This window comes from Lissotriton helveticus, chromosome 1_1 (assembly GCF_964261635.1).
Source record: "Lissotriton helveticus chromosome 1_1, aLisHel1.1, whole genome shotgun sequence".
NCBI classification, from domain to species: Eukaryota; Metazoa; Chordata; class Amphibia; order Caudata; family Salamandridae; genus Lissotriton; species Lissotriton helveticus.
Genome location: NC_136057.1, coordinates 916,270,828 through 916,290,884, shown reverse-complemented (window position 1 = coordinate 916,290,884; position 20,057 = coordinate 916,270,828). Strand labels below are relative to the sequence as shown.

Below are 20,057 nucleotides of genomic sequence, written 5' to 3'. Positions count from 1 at the left end.
CCTGCTGCTGGAAGTGCGGTACCTGTAGGCCTTGCAAGTGGCTCATAACGGAGCGCCCCTGGCCATTACCTTGTGTTACGAGGTTGGAACGCAGGCTGCACGGGGCCTACGCCTGCAGTGTTTTCATCCGGGGTGCTGCCTAAACGACGTGGACCGGTCCAACTGCTGTGCTCCTTGAAGTCAGGTGGAGTCACGGGGTATACTGCGGACCTAGCTTGTGGGACCCGAGTGTGGCCGGAAAATTTAAACGCTAAGATCGTAACGATACATGTCTAGAACTTCTACATCACCACGAGGCGGGAACAATCGCACGTGTTCGCTCACTGCGGAAAAGTCGGCTAGCGGTGCCACCATGGGCCGTCAAGATACTCGACAACCAAAACTGTCCTTTGATCAGCCCCCGACCTCGAAGAAGACCGTGAAGACGGGGATGGATCCGACTGGAGCTTCGAGCCCGACGACAGCGGGGCCTAGCGGCGGTGCGACTGCACCGGACATGCATTTATTGCTGCAAGAAATGAAGCAAGGATTTGCGACGGTGGTGGATAAGGTGGATCGATTATCTTCCAGGATGGACGCTATTGCGCAAAAGATGGATGTTCACGAGGAACGTCTCACGGCAGCGGAGAGACGGATTTCAGATAATGATGATGCCACCGCGTCCCATGCTACTAGACTGTCGCGAATGGATAACATCCTTAAAGTAATAGCGGCAAAGAACGAGGAGTTGGAGGCGCGCAGTCGCCGGAATAATATACGCGTGGTCGGTGTGCCGGAATCTATGAATACTGGGCGTATGGAGGAATATGTGGAACGGATACTTCAGACGGCGATAGGGGCGGACGCCTTTTCCAAACAGTTCATTGTTGAACGTGCACATCGTTCCCTTGGTCCCCAGCCTCAACCCGGGACCCCGCCTCGACCGATAATTGCTCGACTACTAAATTATCGGGATAGGGACACTGCACTCTGTGCTGCCAGAACTGCTAAACAATTGACATGTGATGGGGTCACCTTTACACTATACCCAGACTTCACGCCAATTGTCCAGGATCAATGGAGGAAATTTTTGGGCGTGAAGAAAAAACTAAGGGATCTACAAATAGATTATGCACTGCTGTACCCGGCCAAGCTTCGGATCACGCATCAGGCGAAACAGCACTTCTTTTTGAACCCGGAACAGGTGGAAGATTTCCTTAAAAAGCTGAGACGCGAACGTGGCAACCGTCATGGGGAAGTGGAGGTGGAGAATGAAGAGGACTGATCTGCGCACGAACATTGCTATGGGCTCTCCTAGCCTCCTGTGACCTACATCTGGGAATTGGAGTGTGGACTGTTCTCACGACACCGCCCTCGTGGCTCTACCGAGATATTGTGACACTGGACGGTCAAGAGAGATGAAGGCGACATTGGACTATGGGTGGTAAAGTATGCCAGGCGACACCCCCTCCCTCGGCTTGCCCCGCTAAGGGCGGGTTAGATACAGGGGGCGAGGAACGGGGGGTGCTAAAGTGTGTACCTTGGATGACCCTACTAGGGTGTGCCCCTATGACATTGTTCGTTACACTGCGGCTGGTTGGGGTGTTACTAGCGGTGATGGGAGGGGGGGGGATTGTGAATGCTGGAGAATTGGGGACACTTCAGTGGGTGGGGGAGGGGGTGGGCACAAAGTTGAAATTGTTACATGTTGGTCGTTTTGAGATGGGCAGGGGGGACTGTTTGGGGGTGTAACTGACCAGAGTTCTTGCTGGATGGCGTTGTTGCAGACTGCGAAGAGAGGGATCCACCGACTTGAGTGGGCTGGATGGGAGCGGAACTGTCTGATTGCATGGGACAGGGATTGGATGATGACAGCATGCTCGGGACACGGGTGGGCAACTGGCTTGGTCTGGGTGATGGTCTGGGATATGCCTGAGCTAGTTGGGAGGGGGCTAGGGGGAGGGGGGAAGCATGGGAGTTTGGTTGCACTGTACAGAGGACACGAACGGAACTGCATGGTACTTGTGATATGTGGGATGGCATGTATGGGCGGTGGAGAATACGGGTGGGGGGAGGCGTTGAGGCGGCTGCTATCGATGATGATGGCTGATATGGCGGGGAGCAAACTGATGATAATGTCCTGGAACGTGCGAGGCATTAATGACTCTAGAAAAGGTAGAAATATCCTTGCTTATCTGGATAGGCATGATGTCCACATAGCTCTGTTACAGGAGACACATCTCTGCCCCAGATCGAATTTTAACTATGCTAGTAAATGGGCCTCGGTCAGAAAGTTCTCCTCATATTCTTCGTATTCCAGGGGCGTGGCTGTTCTAATAAAAAAATCGATTACCTATCAAGTGCTGGGGGAGGTCATTGATCCTGATGGACGCTTTGTGATACTGTGGGGTAGATTTGGTATGGATACTGTTGCTATAGTAAACTGCTACGCTCCGAATGTCGACACACCGGAATTCTTCACCACAATTTGGGGACATGTGTTGTTGGCGGGTGCTACACATATCATCTGGGGGGGGGATTTTAATGTTACACTAGTGCCTGGTATGGATAGATCAGATGGGTGTGGTCAGTATAACAGACAGGCGAGGGATATGTTGCTGGGCGTCGTAGAGGAAGCGGGACTGGTAGATAGCTGGAGATACACACATCCCGCACATAGAGAGGGCACTCATTTCACGTCTTACGCTAACACATGGGCTAGATTGGATTACTGCTTTGTGTCGAGGGGGCTGGTAACGGGCATAGATAAGGTAACACATTTGCCCAGAACGTACTCGGATCATTGCCCTGTGCTGTTATCCCTGCTGGTGCCCGGTCATGCTGGGTCTAGACCTCCATGGAGATTGCTCCCTGCTATGCTCCTGGACACTGTTTTTAGAACAGAGTTGGGTGATGAAATCGAAGAGTTCTTCCCCAGGAACAAGGATTCAGTTGCTAGTGTAGAGATGGTGTGGGAAGCATTCAAGGTCACGATTAGGGGTATCTGCATTTCCAAGGGTGGGGGGATACTGAAAGACATACAGAGGACACTGGGAAGGTTAGAGCGTGAGCTTAAGGAAATTGAACTTGGTATGGCAAGAGGAGGTGACCTGGAACTGCATCGTACATTTAGAGACAAACTTTCCGAGTTTGAGGAGGAGGCAGCGAGAGAGGTTAAGTTTAAGGGTAAATATTGGGCAGCACGGCGTTACTGCGAAGGGGAACGGCCTGGCAAGGTGCTGGCTGCGATCACGAAGAAGCCCCGCTTCAGTGCCAATATATTAGAAATTGTCACAGCAACCGGTACACGCTGTCAGGATACGAGAGAGATTCAAGAGGAGTTCCTACTTCACTATAAACAACTTTACACTTCACGACAACATACCGAAGTAGATATGGGCAATTTTCTTGATGATATTGCATTGTGTTGGCTCAGCGATGTGCATCGGCAATTTCTTAGTGCACCGTTGGAGACTGATGAGATTAGAGACGCCATTATGTCGCTGGCCAATGGTAAGGCGACAGGTTCAGATGGGCTCCCCGCGGAGTTTTATAAATGTATATTGATGTTATGGCGCCGGTTCTTAAAGAGGTCTATGAGGAGTCGCTGGAAGTGGGGGAGCTGCCGGGATCGATGAGGGAGGTGGTTATTACCTCATTGCTGAAACCGGGTAAGGAGCCGACGGATACGGACTCATATAGACCGTTATCTCTCCTCAATTGCGATGCGAAGATCCTTGCAAAGGTGCTGGCCACCAGACTGTCGCTGCTTATGACTAAAATAGTTTTGCCGGACCAGGCTGGGTTTGTGCCAGGCCGCGCCACTACACATAATCTTAGAACACTATTCTCTTTGATTCAGACAATTGCCCCGGAATTACCTGTCGCTGCTGTTTTCTTAGACGCCACAAAAGCGTTCGATTCGGTCGAATGGTCGTACCTATTTACAGTATTACATAGGATGGGATTCCCTAAATTGTTTATTGATTGGATTGAGCTATTATATACCAGACCGACTGCCAAAGTAGTTGTTAACGGACTGCTGTCGGCCCCGATACCGATCACGAGAGGCACCAGGCAGGGGTGCCCTCTTTCCCCTCTACTCTTTGCTATGGCCATTGAGCCGTTGGCGTGCCGTATTCGTCAGCTGCACAAAGCCAGTGCTTTTCACTGCTTTCAGCGCCAAATTGGAGTATCGCTCTATGCGGATGATATTACGCTATATGTAAAACATCCCCAAACCAACTTCAATCCTATTCTGCGGGACTTTCTTGTCTTCGGCGGATTGTCCGGGGTACATGTGAATTGGAAGAAGTCCCAATTTTTCCCGCTCACGAGTGCCGTTCCGAAGTTCCAACTGGACTTCCCGCTTGAATGGTGTGATACAGATCTCAGATACTTGGGTATAGTTATATCTTTGGACAAGGACGTGACACTTAGATCGAACTATGGGGTGGCCATCACCAAATTGGCTGATAATGTAACACGCTGGAAAGCTCTGCCGCTGTCAATGGCAGGTAGGGCGTCGCTTATAAAGATGGTGGTGCTACCTCAATTCCTATACCTGTTCCAAAATGTGCCATACTTTCCAGGCGTCTTTTTCTTTAAACAGTTGCGCTCGGAGCTATTGCGTCTCTTTTGGGGAGGCAAGCAACCTAGGCTGCGTTGGTCCATCATTACCCAGCCTTATGAGGCAGGAGGCTTTGATGTGCCAGATTTCGAACTTTATTATGCCGCTGCACAAGCGCAATATGCGTATCATTGGGTGTAACCCACGCCGTACATGCCGCAAATCGCTGCTGAGGACTGGATCGCGCGTCCTATTCCTCTTAATGGTCTGATATTGGGGACGGTCAAGGATATAACCACGCCGTTTACCACGGTCACTTGCACCATCGATGCGTGGAGTAGGATAGTACGGTACGTAGGCGCCACGCAATTGTACTCCCCGGTACTTCCTCTTTCGTATCACCCTCGCATAACACTCTTACAAGAAACAGGGTTTCAGTTGATGTGTAGGCGCGTAAAGATCTCTGTATGGGGGGACTTGTTCCTAAATGGACGGTTCCGCACCAAGGACCAATTGTTTCACGTGGTTACACCTACGCCGTTGGAGGTGTTCTACTACATTCGCCTTAGACAGGGATTGAAGGAAGTATTGCCCAACTTTCCGGAGGAACCGGAGGTGGACCTATCATTGCATACCATGCTTATGTCAGATGGCCGCCATCTTGTTTCTCGACTTTACACTGCCATTAGGTCGGGGCGTCAGGGGCCGGAGAGCTCGGCGCGACGTCATTGGGCTGAAGACTTCGACCGAGATATTACTGACGACCAATGGCGCTACTGCTGTGCGGTCACGGCTAATATTACGTCTAGCAGTAGGCTGAAGATCATTCATTTCAAATTTTTACAAAGATTCTATTATACACCTGTGAGAAAATTACGCTTCCAACTGGCGGCTACCGATAGATGCGATCGCTGTAATGCAGCGGGGGCGGGTTTCTTGCACTTGGCTTGGGAATGCCCAGGAGTTTTTGACTACTGGACGCAGGTATAGGCTGCACTACAGGTTATGACGTCTGGAGCAGTTGCCAGAGACCCGCTAATTATGTTATTAGGATGCACTAGGGAGGTACCCAAATCTATTAGAAAGTTCACGGATATCGCACTGTTACTGGCTAAGAGGCGAGTTGCATGTCGCTGGGGACGAGGTAGAGCACCTAAGTTTAAGGAATGGCTGGATGACTTGGTTTATTGTCAGGACCAGAATACCACCTATGCAGAATTGACCCCAGTACAGAGCCGGCCGAAGGATATTTGGGGACCGCTTAAGATATATTTGTTAAAGGACACGGCAGCCTCTTCGGATTCGGAGGTTGACAATTGAATGATGCAGTTCTACCTATCACCTGCACAGAACCCGTCACAAGGATATTTTCAGGGGGGCACCGCACACCACTGAAAAGGAAGCTGTAGGGGATAGATTGTGGAGCAGGCAGGATCCCTCCCGATACACGGACAGGATAGGGGATTACACTAGGTGACACATACACTACACTATACGTACCTTGCAATCAACAGGGTGTGGTTTCTTGAAAGGTTGTGGGACTGCTAATATCAATTGTCTAGCTAATTAATGCTACTACCCATGTTACATATCTCTAGGACTAATCAGATCTGCTTATTATTATGTACTGTTTGCTAAAATGAATCGCATAAGCTACTCTATATGTCTAATATCTGCCCGTGCTATCCATTTGCTCATGTACAGTGCCTGAATGATGATTAAGTGATTACGATATGTACCTGTGTGACCTCAGTGGATGTTTCTTCCTTGTGCTGTTTGACGAGAAAAATTAATAAATAAAGTTTAAAAAAAAATAAAAATTGTGTTCATTGCTGTCTCTTCAGTGCAGCTATGGACTTAAAGGTGAACTGAAAAAGTATTGCCCTATGAGGCCAGTGGATGGTTGGAGTACCTGAGTGGGAGTCACAAACGCACACAGACTCATTTCAAAGTTAGGGAATTTTTTGGCCAGTGTTGGTTGACAGGCGACTTTCTCCAAACAGTGTTACCGAAGGAGTTTAGGAATATTAGTGACGTACAGGGGCCCACAGTCGGATATATTGATACAAGTAACCAGGGAGAGAACCACACAGTCGGTAGCAGTTCCTACCTTGTAGCCAATACAGATTCCACACAGTAAATGTGAACTGTGGGTGATTATATGCCAACCATTCAAGAGTCCCCCATATGCACCAGCTGGAATCTTCCGCCATTCCAGTAGAAGTGCATGGAGAGCTAGCAAGAACTTAACAGGATGTGAAAAATAAGGTGCTAAGAAATTTTGATACTGTGATCCATCCAGCTCTTAGCAGCCTCAGCGCGCGAGACTGCTTCTGAATATCACTAGCTGATGGCACACATTTTTAAATGGAAACCATATTTATTTGAAGCCAGTTACAGGTGTCTGCTATGTTTAATTGTCTATGTTGTTTGAGTTCAGCTTCAAAATGTTATGAAAAGGAAGTATGCTGACATCAAGTATGCAGAGGACGTCCCGTTGTGATGGTTTCAGATCTCGCCAGTCCAAAGAAAGGTTATATGAAACTAATTACTGTATAAGAGTAAAGGCCAAATTAAACATTAGCTACATAATTCTGTTGGAGAGAATTATTTACTGTGGGTTTTACTTTTTGTTCCAGACATTTAAGCCGTCAACCCCGTTTTAACACCATAACAGGCTGTATTCTTCGGGCTTGCAAGGCGCTATAGATAGAATGTTCAGCACTGACCCAGACATGGGGGTAACACAGGCCCCTGCAGCCCCAGAGGAGCAGTGGGAACCCAGCTTTCGGAAGGTCCCCCCTTGCAACCTCAGTAGTGTAAATCTCTGTGACACATGGGAGTCTTAGACCCCCCTCAACACATTTTGCAGTGGAGGCCCCATCATTTTATTTTAAGCCACACTAAAGGAGGGTCAGGCATTGTTGAATATAAAATTGTAGTGTTGGGCACCCCTGCTTTAGAAATTAGGGATATTTATAAATCCATTGTTTAAAAAGAAAGACATCATTTGGTTGTTAAAAAGCTTTTGTCTAGCCATTAAAACATTTTGGATAACTATTTAAGCTCTTACAACTCAAACGTCTTAAAATGGTACTATTTAAGCCCTTTTATTTTGCTGTCAAGTTTACTGCGATAGGATTGACTTTTGTACATTCGGCACAAGGCCATATGGCAGACATTGGTATTGTTAGCAAATCTGTTCGCATCAAGTGCTTTGGATAAAGACTTCTTTCCAAAAAATAATTCAGAAAGGAATCCAGAAAAAGAAGCTCTTTCTGTTTACTTTCCTTGTTTTTTAACAGTATTGTGTTTACTCTTAAAGGATATGCTGGTAAAAGGCATCTGGGGCCTCATTTATGAAAGCCTTGCGCCACTGGTGCGTCACTTTTTCCCATGTTAAAAGTGATGCACCGGTGGCGCAAGGCCTTCATAAATAAGGCCCCTGGTCTACACTTCGGTTATCACTTGTTACTATTTGTACTAATGAAGTATCTTTTTCTATCACACTGTAGACTTGGAAGAGTTTCTTGTCTGGCATATGGTGCGCTGTTTCTAAAATGGTGGGAAAAAATGAAAACAGCAATATCCTGGGCTTTCAGTAGCCTTGCTAAATTTTGCCTCTCAAAGTCTCAATTTCCAATTTGCACAGAGGAAATGAAAGTTTTTTTTTAGGTCTCGTCTCTAGACGGCATGCATGCGCTGTCTTGAAGAGAAACATGTTGTATCTACTGTTTTGGACTTCAGTCCGTCCATAGGCTTGCCATCTGCTGGCTTCCACATCGCTCCATTATTCCTTCTTCCCATTGGTCCATGGAATGCCTGCCTCATGCCTCTTCCAGACTATAGCCCTACCTGAGCCCAGCGACCACGTACTGCTAAACATACGCAGCAGCCATTTTATCTCATTGTTTTGGATTACTTTTTTATTTCTGTACGACGTCCCTGACTTGCTCAGCCCCGGCATGTAACTTTGTTTCTTTCACCGCATTTTGAGTCAAGAGCGATTAAGCTGTTTCCTTAGAATAGCATGATGGGTGAGATGAGGATGGGAGTTGAACCTGCTTTTCCCGTTCCCAAGTACAGCGCTCCTGCGCCTAGGCTACAGCTCATCTCAAAACACCACGCCCCCTCCTTGTACTTCAAAGGATGTGTAACTTTGAATGGTTCCATTGTAATCTATGGCCCAAAGTGATCTATGGCCCGGTTCACACTATTTATAATATTTTAGTGAGTTGATGGTCACCAGTCCCAAAAAATTAAGAGTACCCAGCCGCACCAGCGTGAGCCATTTTGAAAAAGGGTAATGGCCATCTGATGTAAAGAGCAGGGGGTTAGTGAGCAGAAATATCACTTTTAGTAGTAGGAAGGAAGCCCGGCTCAGCTGGTTACGTTTTTTCCGGACTGGTCTTCCAACTTTGTTGTTGAAAGACCTGGTAGAAGCCGAAGTAGGGGAAGACTTGACGTGTCCACTACAAAATCATGAATCCTTTTTGAGTGCCTGTAAGGAAAGACGACATCTGTATCATTGTTTTAAAATGTAACAAAAGAATGCATCACTTATGGGTTGGAAAGAGCAGGTTATGGATATCGGTTTGCAGTCCTGCACAGTAATATCTCACATCATTCTGGTGGTAGCCACTTTCTTGCCTCCCCACATCCCTTAATCCTTTCCTGCATGAAAAAACACACAGTCCGGTACACGCTTTTCCCGTAGGCTCTCAGGTGAGGCCCTTAACCCCTTCGACGCTCATGACGAGCCCAGCTCGTCATGGAGTTTCCATTGATTTCAATGGAAATTGCATGAAAGTCCTAAAATAGCCTTAGCATCCAAGTGGTTTAAAAGATTCCTACCTCACGCACACCTCTTCTGCAAGTCCGTTATTTGGTCTCTTATTTTTACCAGTGTGCATATGTATTTTTCATTGTTTTCTATCTGTTTTGCCAGAAGTCCACAATGCTAGTGCCTCGTGAATTAGACCCAGTCAGCCATGCAGCCAAGGCAGCCCCTTTCCTCTGTCTGCCCGGGGGTGTCCGTTAGCAGTAAGGGCAGGGTCATCACTCCAAGTCGGCTGTGCTTTCCAGTTGGCAGCTGGGTGAGGTGTGTTACACCAGCACTGTTGCACTTCCCATTGTTACATAAACAGAACGGCGTTATTCAGTTGTAAGCTGCAGTGTCTAAAGATGGCTGAGGAGGAAGGTGGGAGTATTCCAGTAATAATGGGACACGTTCTTGCCAAGTGGCACCGCTAACAGAAGAGAGCGCAAATCATCTACCCAGCAATATATTAACAAATAAATGCATGGGTGTATGAAAGTGTGCCTCGATAACTGAATGCAGGATTTAACACACGAAGAAGCAAATGCATTGCAGAATGTTTGCATGGATGAATGATTGATTTCATGAATAAGCGCATGAATACATGTGTAAATGAAAGCATCGATATTTAAATGAATGTTTGGAAGGATGGTTGAATGCATGAATGAATGGTTGAATTCATGACTGAACAAGTGAGTTGTTGAATGCATGGATAAACAGATGGATGGGTGATGGAATGAGAAACAGAGCACATAAACATATGCTTGAATGAATGCAAGCTTTGACGGACCAATTAATTATTCACTTTATATATGGATGGATGAATTGCTGAACATGCGGACAACTGATTGAATGCATGAATAAACAAATTCCACAATTACTTGAGTGGATGAACAGAATTTTGACGGTATGTATAAAATATTTCCATGTTGCATAAAAGCGTACATAATTAAATTTATCTCTAAAGTAAATCCGTGAATTCATTTGCATAGTACACCTCTGCAAAGTCAGCCTCCTTGTGGCATGGTTGGCTCGATGGACTAAGTGTACAGTACCAACAACACTGCTTCTCAGGGCAGTGCCTCCTTCTGTTGCCTGCCATGCCCCCACCCACATGCCCTCCCTCCGTATTGCCTCCTGTTCTCCCACTCCCACCAGCAATAAACAAAGCATTAGCAAAACCAATAGGCCGCAGCAATATGACAGCTATTGGCTTTGTCAATGTCTTTTAGCTATGTTGTACAGCAGCGTCATAGCACTTTTCCCCCTGACATTCAGTCATGTTTAAAAGCAGCCATACCGCTACACAATATGGCAAAAATACATTGACATTGTCAAAGCTAATAGCTCTCGCATTGCTGAGACTGATTGGCTTTGCTAATGCTTTTTTTTGCATGCCTTGGGTCTGGGAGGAGACTGGAATCTCAACTCCACAGAAAATTATGCAGTTCCAGCTACATCTCAGTTTGGAATGACCATAGTAGATTTTGCTTGTATGTGTAGTTTACCTAAAATGTATAGAATTTCTGGTATAAATCTTTGTTGGTATATGAAATGTTTTTATAACGACCTTTGTCATTCCCTTTTCAAGCTAGGCCAAATGAAGTAATGGAAAGGTATTTGGAATTGGTGATAATCGGACATTTCCAATAATTCAGCATTTCATCTTAATTTCTATTCTTTTTTGAGACAGGCATATTTTTTTTATAAACAACACTCAATGTATATTTTTATACATTCCGAGCTGCAACATTTTTTTATCCCATTTACATTAAACTGATTCTAATACATTTTTGCAACTAATTATTAAATGCTTTTTGGTGTGTTTAATTTTGCACACCAGACTCTGCTTTTATTTTTCTTGGTCGGGACCATACTACCACTTTCATATCAAAGAGCAAAAGATCAAAGAATTAAGTGGTTTGGAGGAAGGGGGATAGTGTGGTTATGTATTATAGGCAATTGGTCATGTATTATAAGCAATAGAAAAAGGGTATTGGAAGTCACCTTGGTGTTCCATGACCTTAAAAACCTACTTACCTTTGGCTTCGTTCATCTACGTGGTCACCAAACTCTACGGTGGTTTGTAATATCCTGATACTGTACGACAAGGGGATACTGTATTCCATAGGCAAACCAAAGAGCTGTGGCCTGATGCAATGGGGAAGAATCTAAAATCCTTAAATGCCATAAATTAAGGTTTCTTTGGACATGCATTAGCCACAGAGTGTAGATTGTTAACAAACTAATTGACACCGGGCATTTTTTATGAACTTCATACAGTGAACACTGAGCAAATCACTTTCATATTGTTTGTCCTACTAACTGAAAGTGAGTTATGAAAAAATACTATGTTTGATACAATGTTTCAGTGAACTATTGGGAACAAGATATATACTATTTTCTCTCACTGCACATCAGTCTAAACACAATATCAATGTACATAAAAAAATGAATGGAGCGATCACCAGAAATAGAGTGGAAAGTTTTGCTTCAACCTGCTCTTTAACCAAAATAACAAATAATACATTTGAAGAAAAATGCTTGGATTTGTATCATTTCTTGTTCTTTTTACTTTCTTGGATTATCAACATCTGTTTTATTTCATTACAGATCTGAAACGAAGTTTGACTCCAGCTCTGGTATGTTATGGTTTGTAGTATTGCTTCAAGAGTAAAATATGTGTGTCTGTTGGTGCCTTCTTAGATTACATAATGAAGTCATGCAAAAATGATATAATTATTGTTTCAAGCACACTTTGCTAATGGTTCCAGTGTTGAAAGTCAATTCTCCAGCATGCGTTCAGATATCCTTAAGGAAAGGTCATGGGAATTATTTGGCAATGGAAATAACAATATGTAGTAGGCTTAACTAATTATGCCACATGGAAAAGCAAATGAAACTGTTCATTATTTAAACAAAGTTAAATAATTCGAGACATTCTGTAGTTTTAGCAAACTTTGTTTTCATATTTTTAGCAGACCTTTTAGGATAAATACGAATTCCAACACTATGAAAAAATAAGTTTAAGAAATAGAAAAATGTACACATTAACTGATACTTGTCATACCTGCATAGAAGCACAGGACCACCATCTTAGAAATACTGTCCTCTCTGCATAGAAGCACAGGACCACCATCTTAGAAATACTGTCCTCTCTCTCTCTCTCTCTCTCTCTCTCTCTCTCTCTCTCTCTCTCTCTCTCCCTCTCCCTCTCTCTCTCTCTCTCTCAAAGTAAAACAGTTTGTGTAAAACATATAAAAATGTTGCACTAGGTTGAAAATAAGCCTACATGTGGACAATATGCACCACGTTATTATTCATACCCCAGCTGTGTTTTCAAACTTGCCTTACATTTTCTCTGGTTCCATGCTCAAAGTCTACTTGAAACAACTCTTTTCAACAAGAAATAGTCCAATATTGAACATTTCATATTTACTATATATTTGTTCCGATGGAGACAGCGATGCAAAATATTTGTGATTTTTCTAAACTCTGTGTGCACTTCTGAAATATTTTCAGCTTCTGAACACTGTGATGTAAAAGTGGATTTCCATGAATGATGGAAATAACTTTTTATGACATCTGAATTGCATTTTAAATGTGTAGGACTTTTGCCTCATGCTGGAGGAATAAAGCCTTTTCCCAGAAGCTCATTTAGGGATATTAACAGCATCACTGCAAATGTGTCACCTCTTTGTCTGAATATGACAATGAAAAATTAAAGGATGCTTTGCACTGCAGGTTTGTGGTTATTAGTAAATTTTAAGCCATTTAAGGCTGAAACAAATGTTTTGATAAGATGTGAAAAAGATGCCGCAATGAAGGATCTTCTGGCATGTGCTGCAAATAAATATTTATGTTGAAATCACTGCTGCCATGGAATTGCCCAATTCCCAGACTCTGCCTTTAGACCTTGGAGGTCAATTACAGTTTGGAAGAGCAGGACATCCACTGTGAACCGGCAGCTGGCTCTTCCACCTCATTAATTTATTTATGCATTTTTATATATCATGTGTTTTACCTGAAGGTGTCAGAGCGCTTTACTAGAAAACCAGTTATATTACATAAGGACATCAGAGTACATGGATTCCATACAATATACGAAACAGATACATGCGTCCAAATGCAAAAAGCGTAGATATAATCTGCCAATATTGGCGGGAAGTGAGCACAAAAGGTATTGGCAGGGAGTGAATGCAAAGAATATAGAAAGCATAATGATAACATATAGCATAGCATCATGATATACAAAGGTAACAGTATGAACAGAGAGTAGACAAAGGACATGATATGAAATAATATACAATGGAAGTATATGATGATGCATTTTCAGACAGATGGTGGACCTATATACATTGCAGTCCTTTTGCCTGCAGCCATTAGGGATTGTGCCTCGCATACCTACATTATTTGGGTTGCGGCAGACACACAGTACAATAAACCCCCGAGAAGGAGTAGGCCTTCAGCAGTTTTTGTACCATTACTGGAAAAGGTTTCTCCTAGTTGGAGTATGTCCAGGCAGGGAGGGGGAAAGACTGTGTAAACAAAGCCTGCCAACGCCATCCAGTGTTGCAGTCCGTTTTCAGCGATGGCAAGATCTGTGGTAAATGGTGTAGGGGGCGGAGGCCCGCCTCCTCTTTGGTGCAGGAGTGGGGTAGGTGCTTTTGTAGGGGGCCGTCCCTGGCTGACCCCTAGAGCCATCAGCAGGGAGGCAGGGGTGTTGAGTCACTGAGCAATGGATCAGACTGGGGCTGTGGATGCCCCTGCAGTTGAGGGCAACATGCCATGACTGGCTGGAGCAAGATCTATGCAGGGATATTCGTCAGATTCCCCGGTTTAGCCCCAACTCACAGTGCGGTGGGACAAGAGAGCAACTCCAGATCAAGAGGAGCCCAGCATGGTGACACCACAGTGGTTTTCTCCATCCAGGAAGCCCTCTTGCAGTAGCGCTAAAGAGTTCCTGGACACTCTAGGGGCAATGCAGCAGTGTGCGGGGCCTCCCCTGAAGGTTGGTTGACTCTGTTTTCAGGGCAGGTGCTCGGAGCAAGGGAGGAGATCGGTGGCATCGCCCAGGCAGGGGAGGGAAGGGTGGCAGACCCACCGCTGGATGCAACATCGGTGCCACATTGGGCACAGTGGACGTGGGGAGAGCTCAATCCTCCCTCGGCCACCGCGAACCCCTCTGAGTACCTTGGTCAACCCCGAGCTGCTGCAGTCGTTGTCGGGTAGGGGCCCCAGATTGCCCCGAGTTACAAGGCTCTGCTGCAATTCCCAGTCCCGTGGAGGGCACACTCTGGAAACACCCTCCATCCTGTACACTCCCTCCCAAGCTTCGCCAAGCTCGGGCAGAGGCATGGTGGCAGTGCATCACAGGGACCCACGTCAGAAGTGAGGGTCTTGTGGGAGCAAGCGTTCTGATTGGCTGACCTCAGCATGAACACAAATGTTGTGACGGCTATTACAGGACTCAGAAACGTAGTCCCCTATCCTGAAAATGTAAAAAAAAAATATATATGAGGGCCTGGTAGGAATAAGTTGGCCCTGCCCCTTATGGGTGGTACCAGCGGGACCCTCCTGGGGCCAAGATTGAAAACAAATTGAGTTTAGTTGCTACGATCATGGGGTTATCCAAAAGAGCGGCTGCAATTTTTTTCTTTTATTAAAATGACCCCTGCGGTGGGTAATTAAAATATATATTGGGGAGGGAGACAAGCGTGGTACTTCCCTCGCTGCACTGCTTGCGGGCCCAGGGACCCGATTCCCCCGGATAGACACAATATTCAAAAGGGACGGCGAGCACATGGTTCCCTTCCCTAATCAGATTGCGGCCTCGGGAATTCCACCCCCGGGACCAGCTCCAATGTGGGTTCTGAGGAGCCCACCCCCGGGACACTCTTTCTCTGCCTGTAAAAGCGCGGGCAGCGAAAACTTGTCTGCTCCCACCCGGCAGGAGCTTTAAAAATGCTCCTGACTTGTGGCAGCAGACATTTGTTTCCCTTTCCACGTTCGTGTGTGCAGGGAAACTCAGATTGCTCCTGCATGGTGGGAGCAGTAACAAATACCTGCTTCCATCTGTTGGGAGCAACACTGGCTCCCGCTGCACCAAAGATTAGGTGCATGCAGGGAGCTGGCTGGGCCACGGGTTACTGGAGATCCCCCCGCAGCCCCCAACTTTGTTTTTTGTGGGTACCCTGGGTGGGCACTGGGGCACCCACATTAAGCACAGGGAAATGGGTCTCTCAGGGCCATCAAGGCTTAGGGAGGGGGATCAAGCCCACATCCTCTTAAGAAAAAAGGCCCTGGAGATGGGGTTCCCTGGGGCATGTAGAAGCTTGAAAAGCTCCCCTCCCATAAAAGATGAAACAGCTTCAGCAGATGGGGTCCCATAGAGGTTCAATCACGGGGCCATACAACTCCGTTCCCGTTAATAAATAAAAAAAATAGCCCATTGTGCCCATAGAGGATTGAGAGGGAGGCCGCACCCCCCCTTTTCTTAACAAATTATGACTGTGTACGACCCCAGGAGTAGGGTACCCCAGAGCCTGTAAAGGCTTAGGGAGGAGTCAACCCATCCCCTCTGCAGCAATTATTAGAAGAATTGTGTAGTGGGTAGGCACTGGGACACCCAAACCAAAAAAAACTAAAAAAAAAGAATGAATGAGTGGCAGGAGCTGCACATTAATTATTTACTCCTTTTTGAAGGATTGCCCCATAATGTCCTGAGAGGGCTCTTCAAACAAATTTTTGAGCTTTGTGTGCAGCCCCCAAGCAAATTATTTTAAAAATACAGTACGTCTCCTGGGTCTTGCAAGGCCCTCTTTTGATTATGTTTATGATTATGTTTTGTGCGCTGAAAAATGTTAACAGAAAAATTCAAATACATCTTGTTTTTTTTTTTTTTTTAAAGTCTCTGATGCTTTCTTTCAACATTTTTCAGACCATAAAATGCAATAAGAAAAACAATGTAAAAAGAAAGACTCATAGACATGTTGATTTATTTTTTATTGAAACTTTATTGAACATTCACTATTATTAAACATTGTATTTTGTGAATTACCGAAATATACTTCAGATTAAAACATTGGTGATTTTTGGAGAAAGATTATAGATCTGTTTTACATATACTGATATGCTCACCCCTTGATAAAACCAATAGGCCTAAATTTTATATTTTGATGTTATGACTCTTTCACAAAGTCAGTAAGTCTGCCTGAGCAGGCCAAAGGCAGTGCGTGGAGTGGGATTGGCGTTATGTATGGTAATAAAATATTATATATATTTATATTTAAAAAAGCATAGAAATTCACAAAACAACTTAAGTTAAAGTGACGTTATAGTTGGGAATTGTAATTATATCATGCTTTACATTTAAAAAAAACACTCAGTAATTCACTGAAAAAAAAAGGTTAAACATTATAGTTAGGTGAGAATTCCCGTGACAACACAGTATTTTAAACAAAAAAAAACTTCACCACTCCCCTGTGAAAAATAGAGAGCAGAAAAGGACAAAATAGAGGCCAGAAAAATGAGCAGAAAAGGCAAAACAGAGGCCAGAAAAGGCACACAGTGGGCAGAAAAACATACAGGAAAGGAAAAAGAGAGCAGGAGAGGGAAAAACAGAGAGAGATACATGAGCAGGAAAGGCAAAATAGAGGACAGAAAAACTAGCAGACCTCATAGAACCACACAGTCACTCACACACCCACTCGGAGACCTACTCACTCGTGCACCCACTCAGAAACCTACTTAGACACTCACACACCCACTCAGAAGCCCACTCAGACACTCACACACCCACTCAAACAGCCAATCAGACACTAATGCACACACTCACAGGCCTACTGAGAGACTCATGCACTCATTCACAGACCCACTCGGACACTCACATATCCATTCACAGACCCACTTAGACATTCACACACCCACTCAGAGACTCATTCTCCCGCTAACATACCCAGTCAGAGACTCACGTACCTACGCACAGACCCACTCACAAACTCATGCACTCACTTACAGACCCACTCAGAAACTGACACATCCACTTACAGACCCACTCAGACACTCACTCACAGACTGGCTCACAGACCTATGGAGGCACTCGCAAAACTCACTCAGACACTCTGACACCCACTCACAGATCCAATCAGAGACCCACTCAAACTCTGACACACATTCACATACCAGTGAGACACTTATGCATCTACTCCCAGACCCACGCAGACACTCCCACAACCACTCCCAGACCTACTGAGACACTCATACACCCACTCACACACTCAATGCCAAAGGTTACTGGTTACAGTCAGGAAATAAAATACAGTTAGGAAATAACATTAAAAAAATGTTCTAAATTCACTTAAAAAAAAGGTTACAGGGACGTTACTGTTGGGCTCAGATTTCACTCATACAAAAACATAGAAATTCAGCAGTTATAGTTACCTGGGCTAACTATTACTTACACCCCTGCAGTGCACTGCTTACAACTTCATATAATACATCACTCATGAAATGGCCAGTGACATCACTGATGACATCTCAAATGACATCACTGATGATAGCATCCATAGAACCACTCACATATCCACCCACTAACACCCCTATACAACATCTCAAACACCCACTCACACAGCCACACACATACTCATTCGCTGACCCATATAAGTACACACACAACCACTCACTCATCCATAGTCACTCACATACCCACTCACTCACTCACTCATACAGCCATTCACTTAGCCATTCACTCATGCATACAGCTACTCATACAACCAGTCACTCACCCATACAGCCAGTCACATAGCCACACACTCACCCATACAATCACTCACACACCAACATATTTACCTATACAGCCACTTACATACCTACTCACCCATACAGCTTCTCAACACAGCCAGTCATTCACCGATACAAGCACTCACACATCCACACAACCACTTACATACCCATTCAAACATCCATACAAGCACTCGCATATCAAGTTCAAGTTCAAGTTCAAGGATTTATATAGCGCACTACTCACCCAGAGGGTCTCAAGGCGCTTGGGGAGAGGGATTATTATTTATCGAATAGCCAGGTTTTGAGTTCTTTTCTGAAGGGGATGTGGTTCTGTGTAAGGCGGAGGTGAGTGGGGAGTGAGTTCCAGGTCTTGGCTGCCAAGTAGGAGAAGGATCTACCTCCCATGGTGGATCTTTGGATACGCGGAACTGCGGCGAGGCCTAGATTGGAGGATCTTAGTTGGCGGGTGGGTGTGTAGAAGGATAGTCGAGTGTTGAGGCCTTCGGGTCCTAGTTTGTAGAGGGCCATGTGTGGGTGAGGAGACGGAATGTTATTCTCTTGTTGACGGGAAGCCAATGGAGGTCTTTCAGGTGGCCGGTGATGTGATCTTGGCGAGGGATGTCCAGAATGAGTCTCGCTGAAGCGTTTTGGATGCGTTGGAGTTTTTTCTGTAATTTGGCTGTAATTCCGGCATAGAGGGTGTTTCCGTAGTCTAGTCGACTCGTAACCAGTGCGTGGGTGACAGTCTTTCTTGTTTCGGTGGGGATCCAATGGAAGATTTTTTTGAGCATACGAAGTACGTTGAAGCAGGAGGATGAGACTGCGTTGACTTGTTTGTTCATCGAGAGTGAGGAGTCTAGGATGAAGCCAAGGTTACGTGCGTGGTCTGTGGGTACCATGAGTCGTCCCAGGCAGAGGGGGATGATCCTAGGATGAGCACTTCCGTTTTGTCTGAGTTGAGTTTTAGGCGGCTGTTTTTCATCCAGACGGCTACTTCTTTCATGCCTTCGCGAAGATTGGTTTTGGCGGTGTTGGGGTCTTTGGTGAGGGAAAGGATCAGCTGGGTGTCGTCAGCGTAGCGTAGGATATGATGTTAAGGTTGTGTTGACGCGCGATGGAAGCGAGTGGACTCATGTAAACGTTGAAGAGGGTGGGACTGAGTGATGATCCTTGTGGTACACCGCAGATGACTTCTGTTGCCTCTGATCTTAACGGGGGAAGTCGGACTTTCTGAGTTCTCCCCGCTAGGAACGAGGTGATTCAGTCCAAGGCTTTTCCTTGTATGCCGATGTTGTTGAGACGTTGTATGAGGGTGCTGTGGCATACCGTGTCGAAGGCGGCGGAGAGGTCGAGTAGAATGAGGGCCACTGTTTCTCCGTTGTCCAGTAGTTTTTGGATGTCGTCTGTTGCAGCGATGAGGGCCGTTTCGGTGCTGTGTTTGGCTCGAAAGCCGGACTGTGAGGGATCGAGGGAGTTGTTGGATTCGAGGAAGGCGGCGAGTTGGCTGTTGACGGCTTTCTCGATGACTTTGGCCGGGAATGGGAGGAGGGATATGGGGCGGTAGTTTTTAAGTTCAGAGGGGTCTGCAGTTGGTTTTTTCAGGAGGGCGCTGACTTCGGCATGTTTTCAGCTTTCTGGGAAGGTAGCAGAGTTGAAGGAGCAGTTGATGACATCACGGAGATGGGGTACGATGATGGAATCAGCTTTGTTGAAGATGTGGTGGGGGCATGGGTCGGTTGGCGAGCCAGAGTGGATGGAGTTCATCAGGCGGATGGTGTCTTCAGTGGAAATTGGGTTCCAGGTGCTGAGGTTGTTAGAGGGCGGTTTGGGTTCTGAGGGGGGTGGAGAGTATTGTTCGTTGGAGCTGTTTCCGAAACTTTTATGTATGTCTGCAATTTTGTTGTA

The 20,057-nt window shown here is 45.6% G+C and overlaps 1 protein-coding gene across 3 annotated transcripts in view; it reads left to right on the top strand.

Moving 5' to 3' along the window:
- The window catches only part of MSRB3 (methionine sulfoxide reductase B3), a 402,481-nt gene that overhangs the window by 232,181 nt on the left and 150,243 nt on the right, over positions 1–20,057 (top strand). For all 3 annotated transcript variants that reach the window (XM_078676314.1, XM_078676305.1, XM_078676297.1), the window contains one exon: positions 11,982–12,010. In XM_078676314.1, coding sequence (XP_078532440.1) covers positions 11,982–12,010 — 29 coding nt within the window. The remainder of the gene's footprint in view (positions 1–11,981; positions 12,011–20,057) is intronic.